Here is a 24,927-nt window from a genome sequence, read left to right as displayed (position 1 = left end):
AATGATCCCAGATAAAATTAAGGAACTGACTGTGTGTAATAGGTGCTGCTGCACTGGCTGCCATTAGTTACTGAGCCAAGTTTAAGGTATTAGTTCATTTATTTAGAGCACGCTCTTCGGTGAAGAAGGCCCTCTGAACAGCTTGTGTACCATCACCTAAAATCAGACAGTCCAAAAGACATGATATGAAAGGAAAAAGGAGCAGGGAGGGAACCAAACTCAGGTGCCAGTTCTTGGAGTTAAATAGGTGTTCTTATAATGACCAGCTGTGATGGAAAGAGTCTGGAGGGAGAAGGCACCTGATGCAGCTGATCTTTCAGCAGAGCTGATGGAAGGAACTCTGCTTCTCATGTCTCCCAATGAGGCAGCCTGCTGGAATGGATGCTACCAGGTGCCAGATGAGGGAGAGAAGGCCTGGTGGAGCTAGGTCTGGTGTATAAAGCCCTCCATAGCTCAGGGGCAGGATATCAGAGGTCCTTCTGTTGTATAGAGTGCCCAGATCTCTGCAGCCTGTGGATGGGGCTTTTCTCACAGTATCACAACCTGCTGGGTTGGGGTGCAGAGGAGGGCTTCTCAAAATGCCCATGATGTGGAATGTCCTCTCCATGGAGGTAAGGCAGGCACCAACTGTGGGGTGTTTTTGCTGAAGTACTATAGAAATCTTTTAAGAAAATAGAGAAGTAAACCAGCATAAAAAGTTGGTGATTCTATCTGTGTGCCATTAAATTGGGTGAATAGATGCCTAATTTGCCTTGGAAAGGGGGCTGTGAGTTATCGTTAGTCATCTTAGATGTCTGGACTGGGATTGTTACTGTATCTATTGCAGGAAAGTGTAATTGTTACTCTTGTCTTGTAAAGATGTAGAATTAAACCTTGGATATGGCTGAAGGTTTTTTCAAATTTGGGAACCTCTTATAAGTTTACTAATAGCAATTTCTGTGGTATTTTTTATGCCTGTTGACATGAAAATGTGTTACTTCAGAGAAGCAGAACTGTCCATCAGTGCAACTGCATCACTTGCATTTTAATGACATCATTTAAAATTGGATATTAGCAAGCTCTCCCTTACTGAGATGTTGAAGGAAAGCTGCCTGTTCCTAGATTTTGTGAAGAAAAGGCCATCTTCCATAGCATTTCTTTGCTGTTCCCACTTGCAGTAAACCCCCAGGAACAGCAACAACAAAAGCCATTTAGAAAGGTCACCTTTCTATTAGCTCTCAGCCCATTGATTAAAAATGGCACCACTCACTTAATCAACTAAAGTTTCAGTTGATTAAGCTACTCATTAAAGTTAGGAATCTTGCAAAGAAACCATTTGGCTTAGTGTAGCTTTTGCTATGCTTGCAGTAGCTTGGTTCTTGCTGAATTATTCTTTCTAAACAAAAGGCTTTTCATTTCTGAGCAGGACAAAACAAGTGTAAAAGCAGAGACTTGTGCAGTAAACTTTACGCGAAAGAACTTCAGCTGGGTCAGGTCTGACTTGGTTTATTGGGAGGGTGGGGCGAGACAGACGCAGCCCATCTCTAGCAAAAGCACAGTCTCCATGTTGTGTGGGGCAGTCAGCAAGCTGCACTCAGAAGGAAGCCTTTACAGGGATCAAAGGGTGTCCCTGACCTGAGGGGCTCGGGGGCTTCCAGGACTGGCAGACACCTTTTGCCACAGCTTTCGGTTCCTTCTGGCTTTCTCGCTTTATCGGTGGTGCCCGCCACATGTTGTTGGACTCCCATCAAGCCCAGCCAGTTTGTCTAATGATCAAGGACGATGGGAGCCATAGTCCAGCCGCACCTGGAAGGCGCCCCCTTATCAAAGTGTTTGTGTACATTGATGTGATGCGTCAGGGACCAGGAGTCGGATTCCTCTTCTTCTGGCGATGGAATCGAGGACTCCACACCAGAAAGGAAAGGAGTTCCAGAGGTGCTACTTCTGTGGAATCTCAGACTTGCAAAGACCCAGCGAGGCTAGAGGAGACTCCTAGAGAAAGCTGGGTCCCTTCCATTAAACCAGCACCTTCCAGTGCAGATGTGGCTAACAATGACGATGCAGCAGGTGCTGCTACCATATAGAGCTCAGTCTCAGTTTGTTTCTTGCTGTAGCAACATCAGAGCTCGGTGTTCCTAGAGCGCAGCCTGGACCCTGCCTTGTCTTGCCTCAACTTGCCCGGTATCCAGCCTGGACCCTGCCTTGTACCCATTCTGCACCTCTTGAACTGTATAATTACATCCTGATTCTTTTTCTGCAGTGTTTTCTGTTTGTTTGTTTGAACTTACCCATGCATGCTGTCCTAAAGGAAGATGCAAAAAGAATCTGGATGCGATTATGCACAGCCTGCCTGTGTTGTTGATGCTCACCTGTGCATTAGTCTCTTATTGCTATGATATCAAAGATAAGAAAGGGAATGTTCAGGTGTACACATGCAGAGTGCTCTGTACAAGATTTGGAAATGCCAAATGAAATGTGGAGCCTCCCAAAGGCATCAGTCCCACTGTGGAATTAAGATGAGAGAATTCAGAGCTCTGAAATCCGGGGAAAAATGCAGATGAGAATTCTGGAAGCATCCTTAGCAGACATTACGTAGGCTGGTTTCCCCCAGAACATCCTCCAGATAGATTCCTGAAGATTATGGTGTATTTTATTTAGTTATTTAATTTATTCATTTAAAGTATTTTTATCCTACTCTTCAGTGGTTTTTTTTAAAAAGGGGTTCCCAGAGCTGCTTACAAATGTCAGTGATAAGTTAGTCACCCCCTCCCCGCAGGCTTACACAACACAGAAGGAGAAGGGAGTGAGGGAGAAAAGTAAACCTGGGCACCATTTCTTAGTGGGTAGAATTTTTATAATGACAAGCTGAGAATGGAAAGGTTTCAAGGAGAGGAGGGACCAAAAGTTGCTTGTCTTTTCAGAAAGTTATTTTTCATCTGTGCTGTATCTACACCCCACATTACAGCTCAGATTGGCACCCAAAGTAGCTCACTATTAAAATGTTTTCAGAGATGCACGGAGATGGCTGCATATGGCCAACTCTGGCAGTTGACAACATGGTCCCAAATCCAAGGGTCTGCTTTCTGGAGGGAACGGGGCTGGCTAGTGGTGGTGCCTGGCTGATGGTCAAGATGCTCAGTCCTCTTGTAGATGGCCACTTCCCACGATCTCTGCTCTCATCAAGAGGAGTTGTACTTGGAGGAGCAAAAGCACTATTTTAAAATGGTTTTGTTCGCCGTTTTGTGTATTTCACTATTGTGAGTCACTTTGAGATGCTTTTGTAAAGTAACTTAATAATAATAATATTTAAAAAAACTTTTTTCTTTTTTTCAGGAAATTGCTGCCTATCTAATAACATTTGAGAAACATGAAGAATGGCTAACAACCTCCCCTAAAACCAGGTAAGATTCCAAAGTGCTTTTCTTGTGGAAATGCCCATTGATCTATTTCCCCCCTGATTTTACTTGACTTGCTAAATCAATTCATTGGTCACCAAGCGAAGGCAACAGGCAGGGGCTTGCCGGGGAGGGGGGTGGTTGAGGAAGAACCAACAGCCCACCAAGTCATGCTTGATAGCTCGTGACACCAAAGTCTCATTAATTGACTTAATGAGTATTTTATTGAATGAAATCAGATTGATTAAAACCAGGCCATCTGCAGTCTTGATAGGTGTGGGAGTGGGGGGGAGGTTGAACCCAATGGCTTAACATTTAATTGTTCCTATTGTGAGGGATGGATTTAGAAGGTTTGGCTGAGTGAAGGAGTGTCATCTGTTCATGTCCCTAGCATTTCCAACTGATGGAAACTGTTTGGACCAGGCATTAAAGGGAACCAAAACGGAAGGAAATCTTTTGCGGCCGAATCTGAATTGTTGGCTTGTTGCATTAAGGGCTTTCTGGGAGGAGACCAGCCCACTTTCCAAGGAGAAGTGACTACCTGAAGGGACACATTGTCTGCATGTATGCACTAATTGTCAAAGGGGTTCCCCAGCTGTCATACCTGTTATAATTTTCATATCCTCGGTTACAGTAAATAAGCACAGAGTTGTGTGTTTTTGTTGGACATTTTTAGTAGGGTTGAGAAATATGGGGATTTTGAAATGTTCTTAACTATATTTTTTGCAAAGCATCATGTTTTGGGTTGCTGGAGGCCTTCAAGAGGCAGCTGGACAGCCATCTGTTGGGAATGCTTTGATTTAGATTCCTGCATTGAGCAGGGGGTTGGACTCGATGGCCTTGTAGGCCCCTTCCAACTCTACTATTCTATGATTCTCTTGGCTACTGATGATAATGATTTTCAACGGTGACTCTCTTCATCAGAATGACACAGGTTCTCATTAGAGCGAAATGTGGCTTTACCTTCGTAGCCCTCTTGGTTGTCCAGGCGTCCTCAAAAGTTTGACAGGGCTTTCTCTGTGGCAGCCCCTCAGCTGTGGAGTTCCCTCCCCAACAAAGGTGTGCCTGGCACCTGCATGTTGCAGTTTTCATCATATGCTGAGGCAACCCTTTTTTTACCCTGGCCTCTGACAAATGAGATACACCCCTTAGGCCCACCCAGATCTCTTCATTGTAATCTGTTTTAACCATTTTAAAAATTGCTTTTTTACTTGCTATAACCTGCCCTGGGACCTTGTAGTAAAGGGTGGGTAAGAAATCTAATTATTAAATCATATATTGATTATATATCTTCGCTTTCTTTTTGCTCTGTAGTATAAAAGGAGCTGACATGGTTACAATTCAAAAATTTGAAATTTAAGTTCGGTTTTGACTATGGAACTTTTCTCTCAGAATGCAAATGCTTTACTTAGAAGTACATTTATGTGTTTAAAGGGTCTTAACAGTCAGATAAACAAGTACTAGGGCTGCAGTTCTAGGCTCTCTGACATCTCTTGGTTGATTTCTGTTTCTCAAGCTGTCACGTGCAGAGTCTTGCAACATGTCTGCAATCAAATGGGGCCAAATACCCCTGAATGCCAAAACTCTTAAATATTTCCAAATATTGAAATGAGATATTATATGTCAAATACAGATATCAAATATACAGTGAATATGTACTTAGTGTACTTAGACTTTCAAAAAGCGTTTGACAAGGTACCTCACCAAAGACTTCTGAGGAAGCTTAGCAGTCATGGAATAAGAGGAGAGGTCCTCTTGTGGATAAGGAATTGGTTAAGAAGCAGAAAGCAGAGCGTAGGAATAAACGGACAGTTCTCCCAGCGGAAGGCTGTAGAAAGTGGAGTCCCTCAAGGATCGGTATTGGGACCTGTACTTTTCAACTTGTTCATTAATGACCTAGAATTAGGAGTGAGCAGTGAAGTGGCCAAGTTTGCTGACGACACTAAATTGTTCAGGGTTGTTAAAACAAAAAGGGATTGCGAAGAGCTCCAAAAAGACCTCTCCAAACTGAGTGAATGGGCGGAAAAATGGCAAATGCAATTCAATATAAACAAGTGTAAAATTATGCATATTGGAGCAAAAAATCTGAATTTCACATACACGCTCATGGGGTCTGAACTGGCAGTGACCGACCGGGAGAGAGACCTCGGGGTTGTAGTGGACAGCACTATGAAAATGTCGACCCAGTGTGCGGCAGCTGTGAAAAAGACAAATTCCATGCTAGGGATAATTAGGAAAGGTATTGAAAATAAAACAGCTGATATCATAACGCCGTTGTATAAATCTATGGTGTGGCCGCATTTGGAATACTGTGTACAGTTCTGGTCGCCTCATCTCAAAAAGGATATTATAGAGTTGGAAAAGGTTCAGAAGAGGGCAACCAGAATGATCAAGGGGATGGAGCGACTCCCTTACGAGGAAAGGTTGCAGCATTTGGGGCTTTTTAGTTGAGAGAAAAGGTGGGTCAGAGGAGACATGATAGAAGTGTATAAAATTATGCATGGCATTGAGAAAGTGGATAGAGAAAAGTTCTTCTCCCTCTCTCATAATACTAGAACTCGTGGACATTCCAAGAAGCTGAATGTTGGAAGATTCAGGACAGACAAAAGGAAGTACTTCTTTACTCAGCGCATAGTTAAACTATGGAATTTGCTCCCACAAGACGCAGTTATGGCCGCCAGCTTTGATGGCTTTAAAAGAAGATTAGACAAATTCATGGAGGACAGGGCTATCAATGGCTACTAGCCGTGATGGCTGTGCTCTGCCACCCTAGTCAGAGGCAGCATGCTTCTGAAAACCAGTTGCCGGAAGCCTGAGGAGGGGAGAGTGTTCTTGCACTCGGGTCCTGCTTGCGGGCTTCCCCCGGGCACCTGGTTGGCCACTGTGAGAACAGGATGCTAGACTAGATGGGCCACTGGCCTGATCCAGCAGGCTCTTCTTATGTTCTTATGTCCAAAAATTACTTGTTGCATATTCAACAAGCATTCTGGTTCTGTTTCAGAGAAAATATTAATTTCAGCTGTAATTACTGTAAAATTTATTATTTGGCACATTTTTTATCCTATGTTTCTTCCATGATGCAACTCAAAACAGCTTACATGGTTCTTGAGTGGTCTCCCACCCAGGCACAGACCAGACCACTTTTTAACAAACCTAGAAAAAAATTCAGGGTTGCAGAGAGAAGGTTGAGGTCACAATGACTGAGGAAGAAGGTTAGACTCTCACCACTGGAGCATTGGCCAAGACCTGGTCAGGCTAATATGAGAATGCCTTCATTTGCTGGGTTTTGAACAGAGCAAAACGGTATTGCCAAATTCAGCTTGGTTTGACGTCAGATTCATTGGTAATTAATTTGTGTGTGTGTGAATACTAGCAAGATGCAAAGAACATTAACCAGAACTATCACTAGAAGCTAAAATGATGAAACTGAGATTATCATACTTTAGATACATCATGAGAAGACATGATTCACTAGAAAGGCAATAATGCTGGGAAAAACAGAAGCGAATAGTAAAAGAGGAAGGCCAAAGAAGAGATGGATTGATTCCATAAAGGAAGCCACAGACCTGAACTTACAAGATCTGAACATGGTGGTTCACGACAGACGCTATTGGAGGTGACTGATTCATAGGGTCGCCATAAGTCGAAATCAATTTGAAGGCACATAACAACAACACATTGTACAGAATAATGTTCCTGGTGTTGAGCAAGCACCCCAGGTGAGGGAAAGGTTTCATTTATGTCAAAAATAAGAGGCGGCCCATCTTGCCCCTTTAAGGTTCTATAAGAGTTCCGGCACTGTCCGGCAGGGACTCGGAGTGGTGTTCTCAGGTCTTGCCACATGGGGTGCTTGAACTGGAGGTTCTGGGGGCTGAACCTTGCACATTCTGCATGCAGAGAAGGTGCTCTGCCACAGAGCTGTGGCCTCTTTCCCTGGCTGCTTAGAACACATGAAAGGCTGCAGGCGCCGGGCTTCAGCACCGCTCGTCCCTCTCCATGCATCGGCCCCTGCTAGCCTTGACAACCAGGCATCTACTGGTAGAGGCTTCCAAAGGCTCCTCTTTGGGTAGCCACAGCCAGTCAATGTAGACCAGGGGCAGTCAATATGGCGTCCTCCAGATGTTGTTGGACTGCAGCTTGTCTCAGCCAGGATGGCCAGTAATGCTCGGAGATGAGGGGGGCTGCAGTCTAGTAAAATCTGGAGAGTGCCACAGGTGTAGACAGTGCTGAGATACATGGATGCATGCTCTGCCTCGGGACAAAGCATCTCCCACCGCAACCAGCTACCAAGTTGCCTTCCTGATCTTTCAGGAGCTGCGCGATCCCGCCCTCTCCTGCCTTCCTTCCTTCTGTCTGGCTTCAGCCCGATGCAATATTTGCCTCACCAGGGATGCATTTGCCATCATGTCCATAAAAATGCCGGTTGAGGGTCATGTGATTTCCCCACAGCCCTCCATCTCTCCTCCTCTCCTCCAAGTCTGTCGGGTATATATTGCCGAGGGAGGTGTCAGGGAGTGGCCTGGGTCTCCTGCCCCCTCTCTGTTTCAACCATTTTTAAAAAATGTTGTTTACAGGGTTGCTGCAAAGCTATGTGCAAGTGAGGTGCTCCCCCACCTGCTGCCTTAATTACCCCAAAGGCAAAAGGCCTCTGCTCTGAGATGCACAAGTGCCCCGATGACTGCTGTTTCCTCATGATTGGATTTTGTGCCATCCTGGTGGTGACTGAATAACCAAAGCATGCGGTGGAGCATGTAGCGAGCTCATCACATCAGCTGGGCCAGCACCACGGGAGCCTCTTTGTTCGATCATTATTGGGGCAAGTTGGGACCCGGCAACCAGCTGCTGTGGTGAAATGTATTGCTGGCACTGGGCCGTAGGCAGCTAGAAGGTGCGGATCCCAGCAGGATTGGACCAGGTCCCTGTGCTAGGGGGCCAAGCCATCAGGGCCACACAGGAGGTTGATGTGCAAGCAGAGTCGATCGCAGGCAAGGAGTGGGTCCAAAGGGAAGGAAACTTCTGTGTATTTTATTTAGAATATTTATGTCCCACTTCATAGCCCTGCGAGGCTCTCAAAGTGGGTCACAAAAGATTCTCACAATAACACCTGTTGGGCACAGAAATAACATGATGTCCTTATGGTGCCAGGGTTACTTAGGTGGCATTTCTGGCCCTCACCCTCGGTCTTCCTTTGCGATGCCCCTCAGTCTTGGCCTACCACGCAGCAGGGTCACTGAACTCTGAGGCAAAGGAGTGGGGTTGAGCAGCATGTTGCTTGGCTTAGAAGCGAAAGCATGGATGTGGGGAAGTGGCAGGTGAGTGGAGAGGTTAGAGCAGGGTTAGCCAACGAGGTGCCCTCCAGATGCTCCTGGAGTGCACTCCCCTCATCATCCTTGACCGCTGGCCATGCTGGCTGGAGCTGATGGGAGTTTGGAGTCCAGCAGTGTCAAGAAAGCCCATGTTGGCTACCTGTGGCTTAGAGATGAGGCAGCAGATCAGAAGCTGCAACAGACGCAGAGTTCAGTGGCCAGGGTGCTAACTGGCACAGGCAGGACCCAGTATTATCATAGAATAATAGAATAGTAGAGTTGGAAGGGGCCTATAAGGCCATCAAGTCCAACCCCCTGCTCAATTCAGGAATCCAAATCAAAGCATTCCTGACAGATGGCTGTCCAGCTACCTCTTGAAGGCCTCCTGTGTCAGAGAGCCCACTACCTCTCTAGGTCATTGGTTCCATTGTTGTATGGCTCTAACAGTTAGGACGTTCTTCCTGATGTCCAGTCAAAATCTGGCTTTCTGTAAGTTGAGCCCATTATTCTGTGTCCTGCACTCTGGGACGATCGAGAAGAGATCCTGGCCCTCCTCTATGTGACAACCTTTCAAGTACTTGAAGAGTGCTATCATATCTCCCCTCAGTCCTCTCTTCTCCAGGCTAAACATGCCCAGTTCTTTCAGTCTCTCCTCATAGGGCTTTGTTTCCAGTCCCCTGATCATCCTTGTTGCCCACCTCTGAACCCGTTCCAGTGTTGGAACCGTCCTGTCTATAAGATCTGCACTGGTTGCCAGTTTGCTTCCAAGGTGTTCATGTTAACACAGAAAGCCTTAAATGACTCTGGGCCCCTCCTCCCATGCAGACCTGCCTGAGTGTCAAGATCCGGGGAGGCTCCACAGGGGGTGGTGTTGCCTTCTGAGGTCCAAGGGGTGGCCTTCTTTGTGGTGGCCCCCTGGCTGTGGAACTCCCTCCCTTCAGAGGTGCACCTGGAACAAAGACTGTATGCTTTCAGTTGGTTGATCATTCAAGATGCCCCTCATCACTCAGACGTTATGAGCAGATGCGTGATCTTAGGATGGCTGTTTCTCCCTTTGACATTGTAGTAAGTGTGTTGTTTTAATGACAGTTCCAAGTGGTGTTTTAATGGTACGTAATATGTTTTTATTGAATGTATGTCCCCTGCCCTAGGACCTTGTAGGACCTTGGAGTAACAAATAGATTTTCTAGCAGGGCTCTTAATGTTCCACTCCACAGCTTTGAGCTGGTCTTTACGACAGCACCAGTACACAGGTGAGGAATAGTTTAGGACACGTTTTGGATGATCTGGGCAGGGATCAAGGCCAGGTGCTTCCTGCTTGGAGTCTGATTAGTAGTTTTCCTTCTCTCTGGGTGAAGCATTTCTGCCCTCCTCCTCTCGTTTCTCCCCCCTCCCTCTCTGCTGAGCAACAGCCAACAGGATGCTCTGGGGCGAGGTGGGGAATGCCATTTCCTAGTTTGGGAGCTTAAGAGGTATCATTAAAGTGGGACAGGCTCATCTAGACCCAATTCCAAGTCACCCTCATGAATGATCCAAGGTCCACTTGTGCAAAGTGGGGGGAATATCAGCAGCACCATGAAAACATCTGATTATAGATGTATTTGCAGAAAGTGCCCCCCCTTAAAACAGCAAGGGTTTCTTTAGTCTGCTAAAGGCAAGGCACAAAAATAGTAGCATTTCTATTAATATTACGATATCCTACTCCTTTGCGATTACACTTGAAAGCCCTTCTGTCCCAGGAGGAGAAGGGAAAAGGCTCTGTGTGTGCATGTGTGTGTTGTGTGAGCAATTGCTGTTCAAGGACCTTAAATTACTTGTTTGAATTTGATTTGGAATTTATATAATATATTGAAATTAATTGCTGCAGTTTAATGCTGAGTTCATACAAACAGTCCTCTTGGTATTAAAGAATTAATGACATTGATCCTGCACTGGACTGGAACATTCTTTTGGATTGTTTTTCTCCCCCCCACTACTAATTTTGTTTGAGAAAATTAATAAAAATGAATTGTGCAGCTGTGACAGTTTCATAGTTTTTTAATAAAATTATGCAGAATGTGAGCTGGAAGGATCTGTGTTAATGCAACTATATTATTATTATTATTGTTATTATTTCTTTTAAAACTTTTGCTCCCACCTACTTGCTCTTGAGATGGCTTAAGATACAATTGAAAAAACAATCCATTTAACAGTCCATTTCTAATGCAATGTAACAGCTACCAGCTGAGAGAATACTCATGACAGCAGCAAAATCTACCTAAAGCCCGTCTGAAGGGAAGTCTCTACTAGCTTTCAACAAACAACGGCAGAGAGTCTGCTTAGGGCTCTCTGAGGAAGGCATCACTACTGAGAAGGCCCTGCCCCTTGTTGCCTTCCACGTAACTTTACAAAGTGGGGGCACCTCAGTTTGTAATGGAAGTTTGTAACAATAGACAGCACATAGCTGAACTATGGAGTATGCTCCCACAAGAAGCAGTGATGGTGACCAAGTTGGATTAGACAAATTCATGGATGATGAGGCTGTCAGTGGTTACTAGCCACAATGGTTGTGTTCTATCTCCACTGTCAGAGGTAGATTGCCTCTGAATGTCAATTGCTGGTAATCTCAGTTTGGGAGAGTGCTGTTGTGCACTTCCCCTGGACATCTGGATGATCAATGTAAGAAAAGGATGTTGGGCTAGATGAGCTGCTGGCCTGATCCAGCAGGCACCTCTGAAGTTCTTATGGCCCTGAAGTTGACAAACTCACTCCGATTCTGTGGAGTTGTTCTTTGCTTGCATTTTGGAAGGGCTGTGGAACCTTCCTCCTCCGTTGGGCCTTTGGGATCTCTCCCTAGAGAGGCTTCCTGGGGTAAGGCTTGGCTGGCAACCAAGATGGATGCATGAAGCTTTCGCTGTCTAATTCATGGGGCATAATTGATCTCTTATATAATTTGTTCCCCCTGCGTAACAGACGAAATTAACTAGGGTTCTTTAATGCTGGTAATAAAGGATGGATCTGCTCTGTCCCTTAGGTGGACTCATGGAGATCTATACTTTTTTTTAGCATGGATGAAAGTTCTTCTTGAAGGGCCCAGGAAGGTTTCCAAGCCAGCCAAGCTAGTTTGTCCCAACGGGCTCTTGTGAGGCATTGCCTGATAACTTGCAACTCCTCTGCTGAGAGTTGAAGAATGATTCGGCTAAGCTATTACAACCTGTGGAAAATCGGCTGGAGGAATTCATCTCAAAGGTCTCTGATGTCGCTACTGCAGCTAGCATGGCACTTGACCTGGGGTTGCAGCAGCAGGAGAAGAAAGGCTTCCCCAACCTGGTGCCCACTAGATGTTGTTGGATTTTGGCCAGTAGTCATTGCTGATGGGAGTTGTGGTCCAGCAACATCTGGGGGACGGCAGGTTGAGGAGGGCTCCCCTTAAGTAATTTTTCTGACTGATGCATTTTCTAGCTCTTTCATTAGGATTTTGATATTCTGTTTTTACTGAGTTTTCATAAGATGCGGTTCCTCTGTTCTTGGATGCTGCTTTGTACACTTCCTGGGAAAGCTGCGTGCGTGCATGTGTGCCACAGATGCCAGAACGTGTAGTGATGGTTGGGAGTAAAGCACCAACATTTGTAACAAGTAACCTGAAATGGGCAAGGGGCAATAGGTGGAAAGGGAACATGTACTGTCACTCATCTCTTCTTTAGCAACAATTTATTTTCTTCCTCAGGCTTTACTTCCTTCCTACGCTTTTTCTAGCTAGTGAAAGATTGCAGGTGTAGGTGCTAGCCTCATGATTCTATAATGGCCACATGTATGCCTGTACTTAGAATGGCTATATTTCCTAGGAGTAATAAACCTTAAATTTCTTTATTCTTTCTGTCCAATGTCTTCTCCATCCCGAGGTGGGAGATGTGTCTTGGGCAGGGCTGGAGAGGAAAAGTAGGCTGAGGCTAATATATTGATTTGAAACCACCAGACAAGAGCTTCTGTTGCAGATCTTGTGTCAAAAACACAACCGTGTTTAAGTGATAAATGGCTGCTATTATGAGATGGCTATCCCAGATCTGGTATCTTAAATCCATGTTTCTGATTGCATCAGCTTATTGCCAAAGTGAGGCCTGCTTGGGAAGTGGTAACTGTGAGGACGTGAAAAATCTATGAGAATAACTTCATGCAAACAAGAAATCATGAGACATGCGTCATTGTCATATAGAAAACCACCTTCATGGTAACTGATGGTGCAGCCCTAACTCACCCCCAGTCTTACAGTCATTTCTCTTGATATCAGGGGAATAAAAAAATACTGCAACATGCAATGGTTTTTTTCAGTAAGCTGCAGATGGACTCTAGTGTCAAAATTGCTGTGGCGGTTCCGTTGTTTTTTGGCGGTGGTTAGGAAATATGCTAATACATTAACTGAAGTATTATTAAAACTAATTAAAAATTAAATACCACATCAAGATAAATTAACAAAGTACATTTTGTGATGTGTTCTTCTTGATGGTTTTCTTGTAATCTCATTTGTTTGCTTGTTGTGTTCTAATTGGCCAGCTAATCCACAGCAGAGCTGGTAGTCATTAGCATGAATTCACACAAAATTAGTACATGAAATGGCTGTAAAGTGCAGTAGCATCATAGGAAGTTAGAATAATTTCAATTTCTACACAAAATCATGGAAATTAATGAAGTGTTCCTGTAGAGAACAAAAATGGGGGAGAGGGAAGATGTGCACCAGTGAATGCCAGCCAGGTTTCTAGTCATGGCTAATTTCGGGAAACGTTGCACAGGTCCTCATTCTCCAGCTTCTGTGCCGTGAAGTATTAAAGGAAACAACTTTAAAAAAGGTGTCTTCTATTTTTGAGGAATTAAGTGTGTGTGTGGTGTGTGTGCTCTCTCTTTCTCATGGAATCAAGTATAACCATGAAAGGCCAGAAAGAGTATTAAAGCTCTAACCCGTTGCACTGAGCACATGGATTTGTGTTGGTGTATCAGCAGCTACTGTTGGTGATGTCATGTGCAGCCTCCAGTATTAGGGGCCCTTTGCCTCTGAATGCCAGGTGCTGTGGAGCACAAGTGGGCAGAGTGCGGCTGTTGCGCTCAGGCTGCTTGTGGCCTTCCCGGAAGCATGTAGGATGACCTCGCCTCAGTTATTCATGCTCTGGTAACTTCTAGATTGGATTACTGTAACGCGCTCTACGTAGGGCTGCCCTTGAAGACAGTTCGGAAACTCCAGCTAGTGCAAAACGCGGCAGCCAGATTGTTGACGGGAACTAGCCGATCAGCGCATATAACACCTGTTCTGGCCCGTTTGCACTGGCTACCTATTTGCTTCCAAGCCAGATTCAAGGTGCTGGTTTTGACCTATAAAGCCTTACACGGTGTGGGACCGCAGTATCTTGTGGAACGCCTCTCCCGCTATGAACCTACCCGGTCACTTCGCTCAGCATCTAAGGCCCTCCTCCGGGTACCAACTCATTGGGAAGCCCGGAGGATAGTTACTAGATCCAGGGCCTTTTCTGTAGTGGCCCGCGAACTGTGGAACAGCCTCCCTGAAGATGTACGCCTGGCGCCTACGCTGCTATCTTTCCGGCACCAGGTTAAGACCTGGCTATGCTCCCAGGCATTTTAACTGTTAACTGTTTAAATGTTTATAACGTTATTGTGTGTAGCTTGATTTTATTGTCGTACTTTGTATTTTAACCTTTTTGTACACTGCCCAGAGAGCTATTCGCTATGGGCGGTCTATAAATGAAACAAACAAACAAACAAATAAATAAATAAAATAAAAATCCTGCTGGTGCCGGTGGGAGCAGCATGCTGGACTACATGGGCCTCCTCTGGCCTGATCCACTTGCAGGGGTCTTTTGGTGCAAGGTCAGTGTTACACTAACACCACTCGGCCTGCAAACGCACAGCCCCAGCCTTCCTGCTACACCAGTGGAGAAGTGTGACCCCGGAAGGGCTTGCGTCTATCCACACTTAACTGCAAAATCCACGTTTTCCACTTTCAGTTGGTGGCCTCAAGATCCATACGTGTCCTGTTTATGGTCACATTATTGCGAGAACCCAATTATCAAGCGGCCATATGTGTGAGCTTTTTTTCTTGCTTTCTCATTGACTGCTCCCCTAAGTCCACCCCTTTTCAGTGATTGGTCCATAACGGTCATTAGCTTTTCATGCGCTTTTTCAGAAGAGCTCAGAAACATATCTTTTTTTAAATTCCCATGCATGCGCTGGTTTGTGGATGTGCAAAAGGGCAATGTTGTTCCCTCCCCCGCAAGTGCAAGCAAAATAAAGGTCTGGATTGTTGCATGCTAAGGATGAGAGCTGCTGGTTACTCCAGATTCCATTGAATTTTTCGAACTGGGAGGCAAATCCCTTTCCGTGTTCAATTGTTTCCCACTATCTCCTGCTGTTGCCATTTTGAAAGGGCTTTCCTTCTGCCCAGTGCACCCATCAAATCTCCTCTTCATGCCTCTTCCTCCCACATTGTATTAGATCCTCCGCTGCCCACCATGAGAGAAAGCAAGAGATCAGCTGTCATTCAGTTTCAAATTAGCAAAGGGGGGGGCAGATTAGTCAGTTTTAGGCTCAGAGGAGAAGAACACAGTTTGCACTGTGTGCGCGCACGCACGCACACACACACACACACACACACACACACACACACACACACAGAGAGAGCGAGAGAGAGCGAGAGAGAGCGAGAGAGAGCGAGAGAGAGCGAGAGAGAGAGAGAGAGAGAGAGAGAGAGAGAGCGAGAGAGCGAGAGCGAGAGAGAGAGAGAGAGAGAGAGAGAGAGAGAGAGAGCTCTGGCTTCCTGAAGGGAGACAGTCTGATCTCCCCATCCTCTCATTCCCCCAATTTTTCGCTCGTTGGTATGTTTGGCTCCCCTCCCCTCCCCATCAGCTGTTGGGCAGGAAAAGCTAGGCTTTGCCTGCTGCTGGATCAGCTGCAAGATCAATGCCACATTAAAGTACTAAAGCTTGCTCCTCTTCCCCCCCCCCCCCGTTTCCCCCTGTCAGCCCAAGGAAGCTCAGTTAAAAACCTCCTTTAAACTCTGTTTTCAGTGAATTGTTTGTGTAATGTGGAAATATTATTCATTAAACATTTGATTTTACATTTGATTGCAAAATAGTAGTGTTTTTTTTAAATGTGATAGTTACAGAAGCCAGGAGGAGGAATGAAGCAAGAATGAACTGTAAGAAAGGAAGAGGAGGTGTGGACAGAGGGTGGGAGGAAGGAGACGGGGCCTGGCATATGATGGAGGAACGCCCATGGACTGCCTATTGCAGGAAAGTCCACGGCATTGCATCGGAGACCACAGACGTTAATGCGATTGACGTTTAGGAAAGCTTATCAGTTTTTCAGGGGCATTCCTAATGTGGATTGGTTTAAGCAAAAATCCGTACTAGCCTGCAATGTCATATGGATGACGGTGAATTAATGAGGACACAAAGCAATTACACTGCAGATTATACATTCATATGGATGGGCCCTAGGCCTTGCTCTCAAGAGCAGAGGTTGGTGAAAAGTGGTCCTGTGTTGCCACAGGAGTGCTTCACCTTCTGATGGTGCCTCCTGTCTGCATTTGTTGTTATTTGTGTGTGTGTGTGTGTGTGTGTGTGTGTGTGTGTGTGTGTGTGTGTGTGTGTGTGTGTGTGTGTGTGTGTGTGTGTGTGTGTGTGTGTGTGTGTGTGTGTGTGTGTGTGTGTGTGTGTGTGTGTGTGTGTGTGTGTGTGTGTGTGTGTGTGTGTGTGTGTGTGTGTGTGTGTGTGTGTGTGTGTGTGTGTGTGTGTGTGTGTGTGTGTGTGTGTGTGTGTGTGTGTGTGTGTGTGTGTGTGTGTGTGTGTGTGTGTGTGTGTGTGTGTGTGTGTGTGTGTGTGTGTGTGTGTGTGTGTGTGTGTGTGTGTGTGTGTGTGTGTGTGTGTGTGTGTGTGTGTGTGTGTGTGTGTGTGTGTGTGTGTGTGTGTGTGTGTGTGTGTGTGTGTGTGTGTGTGTGTGTGTGTGTGTGTGTGTGTGTGTGTGTGTGTGTGTGTGTGTGTGTGTGTGTGTGTGTGTGTGTGTGTGTGTGTGTGTGTGTGTGTGTGTGTGTGTGTGTGTGTGTGTGTGTGTGTGTGTGTGTGTGTGTGTGTGTGTGTGTGTGTGTGTGTGTGTGTGTGTCCCCGTCCCCGTCCCCGTCCTGTGGCAGAGTTGAAGTTCAGGCAGGGTTTGTGTCTCAGCGTCCCTCTGTGGAGTCTAAGGCAGTGGTTCTTAAGATTTTGGGGTCACAGGCCCTTCTGAGTATCTGATGAAAGCTATGGACCTCTACAAATAAGTAAATAAATAAATACAGTTTTATTGCATTGGAGATTAATTTTTTTGTGCCTGGTTCACGAGCCCCCTGATGCCTGTTCATGGACCCCTGGTCTAAGGGCAGGGTCTACCCCTGGTTGTCTCCTGAGAGCCCCAGTGTGGGCTGCCAGCTCCTCCTGGCCCCAGCATGTACTCGGGGCAGGGCTGTTTGTGGCTGTCTCCTCTTTTGAGGAGGGGTCGTCTGGGGGCTAATCATGTCACCTGCATGCCCAGGCAGCTTCACTCATGCAGGCAACTCTCTGGGTACCTTGATGCTATAAATGGGGCCTTTGTTCTCGGCTTCCTCCTTCATTCTCCCCTGGCAAACCAATGGAGGGCTTTTGACTATGGGATGCCACCACGGGTTGCCTGCAGGTGACTGCAGTCAGCCCCTCGGCTCTCTGCCCCGCCCCCTGCTCTTTTAACTTTGAGTGTCCAAGACAGTTCATCGCCCTGCAAAACTGCAGCTCAGACGGCTTCAGGACACCCCTCCCCCCACATATGTCTCTCCCCCCCCTTTTCCCAGGCCTTCACATCTCCAGGCAGAGCTGACTGTTTGGGAATGAAGGAAGTGTGTGGGGCTGCAGGGCCAGGAGTGATTTCCTTCCTTCGCAGCTCGCGTTTGCCCCATTGCAAGTACCGTTGGCTTCTTCCCCCTCTTCCTTCACACCTGTCCCCCCTTTGGAGAGCCTGCACCAAGCAAGTTGCTGTGTAACGTCTCCAGGCAGCGGCAGTTGGCAGTGATGAATATTTCTGAAACCCCAAAGTTCTGCGGCACTGTACTCCTGCGAATCAATAGCAATTTACATGCAGTGTCAGTATCTATTTGTGGTAATTTAGTTTTACTTTGGCTACCTCCTGGTTTTATTTTTAGCGTTTTAATTTCCCTCTGCCAGCTTTTAGGAAAACAAGAGTCACTTTCTCCCCTTGGCAGGCAAGGGCACTTTTTCCTGTGATAAATCCTAACCCGATAAATCATGAAGCCTTTATGTACAACCCCAGTTTCTAAGAAAACGGTTCTGTTCCCCCATCACCCCACCCCTGCTTCCAAACCCGACAGGCCCCCTGTGCTGGGTGCAGGGCGAGGCTTCTGGATTTCCACCTGTGAAGTCCCAGGGTCCTTTCACTGCAGGCTCAGAGACCACCGTTTTGGAGAAGCTCCTGACCATGCAGTTGCTGATGAAATCATTTGCAGAGACGTGCAAAACCTATCTCTTGTTTCTCCTCGCCTTTTGAATTTGGGAAACTTGGAGATCGGCCCTGTTTTGTTGTGGGGAGTGGTTGGCATGCCATTGAAGATGAGATGTAGAAAAGGGGAGTTGTGAGATGGAGGGGGGCATTTTAGGGGCCGAAAGGGCGGGAGAAGACAGACGCATGGGAGGGGACTGGATCCAATAGGGAGGAGACATGAAACTGTGTCAAAGGCTCAGCTCATCACACCTGGAAGTGCTCTCTAAACACTGACACAGTTTTCATAAATTGCAATTTTGGTGTTGGAAGCAAGTTGTAGCATTCCAGCAAAACAGGGGCCCACAGATAGCTGCTCCTGCCTCAGGAGGCTCCTTTTCACGGGGTATTGGTAGCTCAGTGGGAGCACATCTGCTTTGCATGGAAAAGGTCCCGGGTTCAATTCCTGGCATCTGCAGGTAGGATTGAGAATGTTCCATGCCTAAAACCTTCGAGAGCCGCTGCCAGTCATAGACAACACTGAGCTCGGTGGACCAGTGGTCTTGCTCAGGATCGGGCAGCTTCCTAAGGCTGGCAAAAGTGGCAGATGAGGGAAGGGCCATGTCTGCGTGGGAGAGTGTCTGCTCTGCATGGCTCCGTCCCTGGCATCTCCAGGTGGGGCACTTAGCCAGTCTGGGAGCCTGGAGAGCTGCTGCCAGTCAGTGTAGGCAACCCTAAGCTAGGTGGGCCATGGTCTGCCTTCTAAAGCGGCTGCTGATGTTCCTGGGACACAAGGAGCATCAGTGCGAATTAGGTCAGAAGCATCCCAAACCCTGATATGGGTGGGCCCGGGTGATGTCATGGGGCGGGCCCGGGTGATGTCATGGGGCGGGCCCGGGTGATGTCATGGGGCGGGCCCGGGTGATGTCATGGGGCGGGCCCGGGTGATGTCATGGGGCGGGCCCGGGTGATGTCATGGGGCGGGCCCGGGTGATGTCATGGGGCGGGCCCGGGTGATGTCATGGGGCGGGCCCGGGTGATGTCATGGGGCGGGCCCGGGTGATGTCATTAAACATGATGCATTAAGCATCAACCGCAGCTACTTGGTGCATACAATTCAAACAAAACCATTTCTCTGATTGGAAATTAAGATAGAAATCTTAGCTAAAAGATGGAGCCTGGGTAGGGAACATTTAATCTAGCCTACTTGCTTCTCACAAGAAGAGTTTAAGTGCCCTCAGGCCAGGCCAGTCACCAGAAGGCCACTGTAGGAAGAAAGGAGCCTACCGTCATGGAGATGTTAGATGGGAGCACTCAGGAGTAAAGATGGATGCCCCCAAAGGCTGCAGTTCTAAAAACACTTACTAAGGGACTAAGCCTCAAGAACTCAATAGGACTAGGACTTACTTCTCAGTAGATATGGTTTGGATTGTGTTGTTGGTAAAGCTTAACTAGGGATCCTCTGCAAAGATATCCATATCCAAGTAGGACTGGCAACCCCCTGCCTGGAATGCCCTGCCCCTACCTTTTAATGTCCAAATTTCTTTACATATTTGACCCTTCACTTCAGAAAGAGGTCTGAGAAATGAGAGTAAGAAGATTCTGTACCCTTTCTGTCTCCCCTGTGGGCTGCTATAAACTCACTTTGACAGCCAACCCAATTCCAGTGAGTAATAATTGCCAGAGGGAAAACACATATGGTTTGGTCTACCTTCACAGGCAGCAGCTTGGGAACAATAATTGCAGCCACACTTCCGAATATGTGAATTCTCTTTGACCACTATTGGGCAAGAAACAAACCATCATGCAACCAACAAGGTGCATCATCAGTGGGTTTAAGGGGGTTTGCTGAGCACATGGAACCACTGTTGTTGCTTATATGGATGAAAGGGCTGAGGTTAAAGGTAAATGAAATGCAAATAGAAATGAAAAAAAAGAGATAGTGATTATTTCCTAAACGCAATACCATACCAACCACAACAAGATTTCTCTGAGTAAGACACAAAACTCAGCATCCTACAACCAGTCAGGATTCCTAACCAAAACTACAAAAATCCTGACAGCCAGTCAGCCAAGGTCTCGGAAATCCCCATGCAGCACAACCTGACCTGGAGGCTGCAGTTAGTGCAGAATGCTGCAGCATAATTGCTGACATGAGTGAGACCCTATCAGCACATAATACCTCTGCTCTGAAATCTGCACTGGTTGCTGATTTGCTACCAGGCCAAGTTCAAGGTGTGCTTTCCATGTTACAGGTGCCATATAGTACTTGTTCTGTCCTTATAAGAAATCAGTCCTTTAGTGTGGCGGCATCTACACTTTGGAACTCTCTGCCTATTGACATTAGCCAGATGCCTTCATAGTACTCTTTTCAGCACCTGCTAAAAACATTTTTGTTTAGGCAAGCCTACCCAGGCATGTAGAAACTATTATGTTTTAATCTATTTTTAACTCATTGTTGGTATTGTTATTTTGAATATTTTTAAATACCTGTCTTCAACTGTTTTTGCCAATAATATTATTGTTTTAATTCCTTCTGTAAGCTGCTTTGAGATTTTTTACAATAACGTGGTATATAAATGTAAGTAGAATACATAAATACATGTTAGAGTCACTGTGGCCCTTGAGTCTCTTTCCACAAAGGAATCTGCCTTACACCGAGTCAGGCCGTTTGATGATGACACAGACTATCATTGATGCTCCAGGATTCCAGGCAAGAGTCTCTTCCAGAGATTGAATGTTGGACCTTTGCATGCAAAGCATATGCCCCACCACTGAGCTACAGCCCTTCCCCTGTTTAAAAGCATATCTTTTAAAATTGTTCTCGTCGAGGATTATCAATACCTTGGCACAATCATTAACCAATATGGAGACAATAGTCAAGAAATCAGAAGAAGGCTAGGGCTGGGGAGGGCAGCTGTGAGAGAACTAGAAAAGGTCCTCAAATGCAAAAATGTATCACTGAACACCAAAGTCAGGATCATTCAGACCATGGTATTCCCGATCTCTATGTATGGATGTGAAAGTTGGACAGTAAAAAAGGCGGATAAGAGAAAAATCAACTCATTTGAAATGTGGTGTTAGAGGAGAGCCATGGACTGCAAAAAAGACAAATAATTGAGAGAACAAACTAAACCAGAACTATCACTAGAAGCTAAAATGATGAAACTGAGGTTGTCATACTTTGGATGCATAATGATTCACTAGAAAAGACCATAATGCTGGGAAAAACAGAAGGGAGTAGAAAAAGAGGAAGGCCAAACAAGAGATAGATTGATTCCATAAAGGAAGCCACAGACCTGAACTTACAAGATCTGAACAGGGTGGTTTATAACAGATGCTATTGGAGGTCCCAATTCATGGGGTCACCATAAGTCGAAATCAACTTGAAGGCATATAACAACAATGAATGCACATCATACCTAGGGCAGATCCACACCATTCATTTAAAGCACATTCCGCGCACATTTGAAGCTCCATGAATCACTCCACAGAATCATGAGAACTGTAGTTTGTCACTATAACTGTGAGGGAGACTACACATCCCAGGATTCTTTGGGGGAAGTTATGCACTTTAAATGCGAGTTGGAAGTGCTTTAAATGTATTGGGTGGATCTACTTAATAAACTTTGCCTGCATGTCAATAGTGTTAATTAATTTTTTTTTAAATGAAAATGAGCTATAAAGTTTACTCGGCTACTCACCATCTCTCAGCCTAATCTGCCCCTCAGGATGAAAACAACAGAGGGCAACCATGACCACCCTAACGAAGAAGGGCACACTTAAAATGTAGAGGAAATAATCATGTACAACCATAGTATGAAATCAGATACTTTGCTGACATCTTTACTTCCAAGGAGACACTAGAAATGCAAATTTGTCATAGCTTGTGCCTTAGTATATTTATTATATTTCAAGAGGATCTTTCAACAAAAATGTTCAGAAGATAATGAACATGCCTCTGGGCTGCCCTGCCCTCTGCCTTCTGCCCCCTACCTCCTTCCTCTTTAGGATCTGAAATGGAGTCAAAGGCCATGAGAGATCCTCGGGATATGTTCTCATCTACTGTGTTGACAGAGCCAGCTCTCCCATTGGGCAGAGTGAGGCAACTGCTTCAAGGGGCAGATGTTGGGGGGTTCCAATAGCAGCCCCCAACTGTTCTTATTGAGACTCTAGCCATTTCTGTCTTGATGCCACACAAATTCTCCTGTGCCCCATAATCTGGCCTCGTGTCTCAGGTGCCGCCCCATCATCGGAGTGGATGGAAGATTAAACTGCCAGTCGTCATGAAAATGGGCCGGGACACCATCTTGCCTTTCCCCTCAGGCAGCAAAATGTCCTGGGCCCGCCCTGTCTGTTGAGCCAATAGGGGTCCAGTCCTGCCCCTTTGTGATAATACAGCCAACTCTGTCCGGAGGCTTTTCCATCACTATGACCAAAACCCAGTATGGAATCAACCACCTTGTGGAAACCTCATATGAACATTGCTCTGTTACATCATGCTATGTTTTCTGATGCCATGTGGGGTGGTTCTTTAGGTATCCCTGCTGGGAGGAAGGGCGGGATATAAATCAAATAAATAAATAAATAAAATACCTGTACCTTTGCAGTTATATTCGTTTTGCAATATATAATTAATAGCAAAGTTAATTGGTGAATTATTCATTTTTCATGTAAAAAAGGGGGCAATACATATTAATAACTTATTTTATTAAGGGACTTTCCATTTCCTCCGTCATTAAAGAGAGATTAACCAAAAGCTGATTTTAAAAAGATGAAAACAATTGTGCTGTTGAATTAATTTACAGCGTTAAGGTCATTATACCATGATCATAACTCCTTGCATTAAAGGTTTTTTTAAAAATTGGATTAGTAATGGTGGGGGGAGAGCATTGTCAGCTACGGGTTCAAGGGACTCTTCTGCTAAACTACACAAAATTCATTGGGTGTTTTCCGATACAAAGTTGCGTAAGTTAGTAAGTAGAGCAATTATATTTGCCCGAGCTATGAGTGGGAGGGGGGCAGAACTCTTGGGCTATTTTTATGCACCAAAGCTATGCATTTTTTTTGAAGTGTGGTACACCCACCACTGGGGGGTGGCAAGTCAAATTCTTCTGAAACAGGGCAGTTTGCGATAACGGCGTTGGGTGAAGGGTGAAGACTGACAGAAGGTGCAAATCCAGCTCCTTGGGCTTTCTAAAACAGTCATTGCATCTCAGCTGCTTATGAGAATGGCTAAAGTCTATTTCTCTTCTGCATTCTTTTCCATGTTAAACATCTTACTTGTGTTGCATGATAGCCTGAGAAAACTTGAAATGCATTTATGGGTTTCTGAGCTAAGTAAGAAATGGCTCATTCACGATTGTCCAGAGTGTTTCTCATTCCTGTTGATATGTCAGTCCCCCGCCGCGTGTAGCTTTGTTTTCAGAAAAGGGGTAAAGTATACAGAGAGAGTATTATAACCATTGACTGTAAAGATTCCTGTCCCTCCTTTTTTTTTTTTTTTTGAAGTTCAGTAGAGTTGGCGCAGAGTGGTAAGCGGAAGGAGGAAGTCGAATCTCTGGTAAAAGGGGTTGAGGTCCACTCAGCCTTCCATCCATCTGTAGTCGGTAAAATGAGTACCCGGCATGTGCTGGGGGGTAAAGAAAGGCCGGGGAAGGAACTGGCAATCCCACCCCATATATATGGTCTGCCTAGTACACGTTGCAAGACGTCACCCTAAAAGTCGGAAACGACTCGCACTATAAGTGCAGGGACACCTTTACCTTTAGAGTTGGAAAGCTGATAATTAATCGCTTTCAACAGCTCATCTTTCTTTGTGTTTTAAGATGCCCCTCATAGCTGAAGTGCTGGAGCGGTCCAGATCAGTTCATTGTCTTTGACGATTTCATTCTATGTTTCCCATGAATTATTCAGCTAGACAGCAGGTGAGAATGCCCCCTCCCCGTACGGCTTGTTTTATTTAATACCTGGCTGGTAACTGAGGAGAACAGCGTCGTAGTGATAGACAAGAGATCTGCTCACTTCAGAGTATAAGGCGATGTTCGTGTATCCTCATTCGGGGATTTAATTGGTACAGATGTTCATATTTCAGTCCCGTCCAATGTGCTGTGTAAGACAGTGTGTTGAACTTAGGAGCCAGGCAAGGCAGGAGAATTTCTGAATTAATGCTTTCTTTTTTTTAAGGGATATGCATGGGATGTGCTTGAAAGAAAATGCAGTGCTCCAGAAAGTTCATTTTAAAAAGGAATCAGTTCCACTTCCAGGTCATTCCCTCGAAAAAGGAACCGATTCTGTTCCGGATCCATCCACATTTCATTTGCACAGTCCTCTGCATTTTTTTTCAGCCGTCAGAATTGTACAAGTTCCTCTGCTAAAGTATAAAATATACTTAAGACTAAGAAAGCATTAAAACACAATCACAGTGTGATGTGAACAATTGTTTTATTTATTATTCCCAGCACTTGCAGTCAAGTTTGGGATGGAGAGCTTTGTCATTTTTGTCTTTTTGAGTTTCTCACTTTCCCCCAGTCTCAAACGCAGTTCTCCACATTTTTGCAGCAATTGGTGACTGTGACTGTTATGGGCTGTGGGGTCTTGGACTTCAGTGATGAGCTCAATCTCTGGCTGTATTGCAGCGGCCACTTCTCCCGAGTGGGAGAATAAGCCAAGTCCGAGAATTTATAAAATGGATTTTGGCGTTGTGGGAGTCTGCCGCAGCTTTTCATTCCTTCCTTCTGTGCATTTGCATGCCCCTCCCCCTCTTG

General features: G+C 45.7%; 1 protein-coding gene across 3 annotated transcripts in view; it reads left to right on the top strand.

The window, feature by feature from the left end:
• Nucleotides 1-286: 286 nt before the first annotated feature.
• Nucleotides 287-24,927, top strand: part of CAMTA1 (calmodulin binding transcription activator 1) — a 697,561-nt gene continuing 672,920 nt past the window's right edge. For all 3 annotated transcript variants that reach the window (XR_009759573.1, XM_061602029.1, XM_061602030.1), the window contains exons 1-2: nucleotides 287-611; nucleotides 3,313-3,380. Coding sequence is in view for 2 of the 3 variants with exons in the window: in XM_061602029.1 (XP_061458013.1) it covers nucleotides 579-611; nucleotides 3,313-3,380 (101 nt within the window). In the remaining variant the exon portion in view is untranslated. The remainder of the gene's footprint in view (nucleotides 612-3,312; nucleotides 3,381-24,927) is intronic.

Source organism: Rhineura floridana, chromosome 18 (genome assembly GCF_030035675.1).
Source record: "Rhineura floridana isolate rRhiFlo1 chromosome 18, rRhiFlo1.hap2, whole genome shotgun sequence".
NCBI lineage: Eukaryota > Metazoa > Chordata > Lepidosauria > Squamata > Rhineuridae > Rhineura > Rhineura floridana.
Note: the sequence above shows the minus strand (reverse complement) of the source record. Positions and strands in the feature narration are given on the sequence as shown.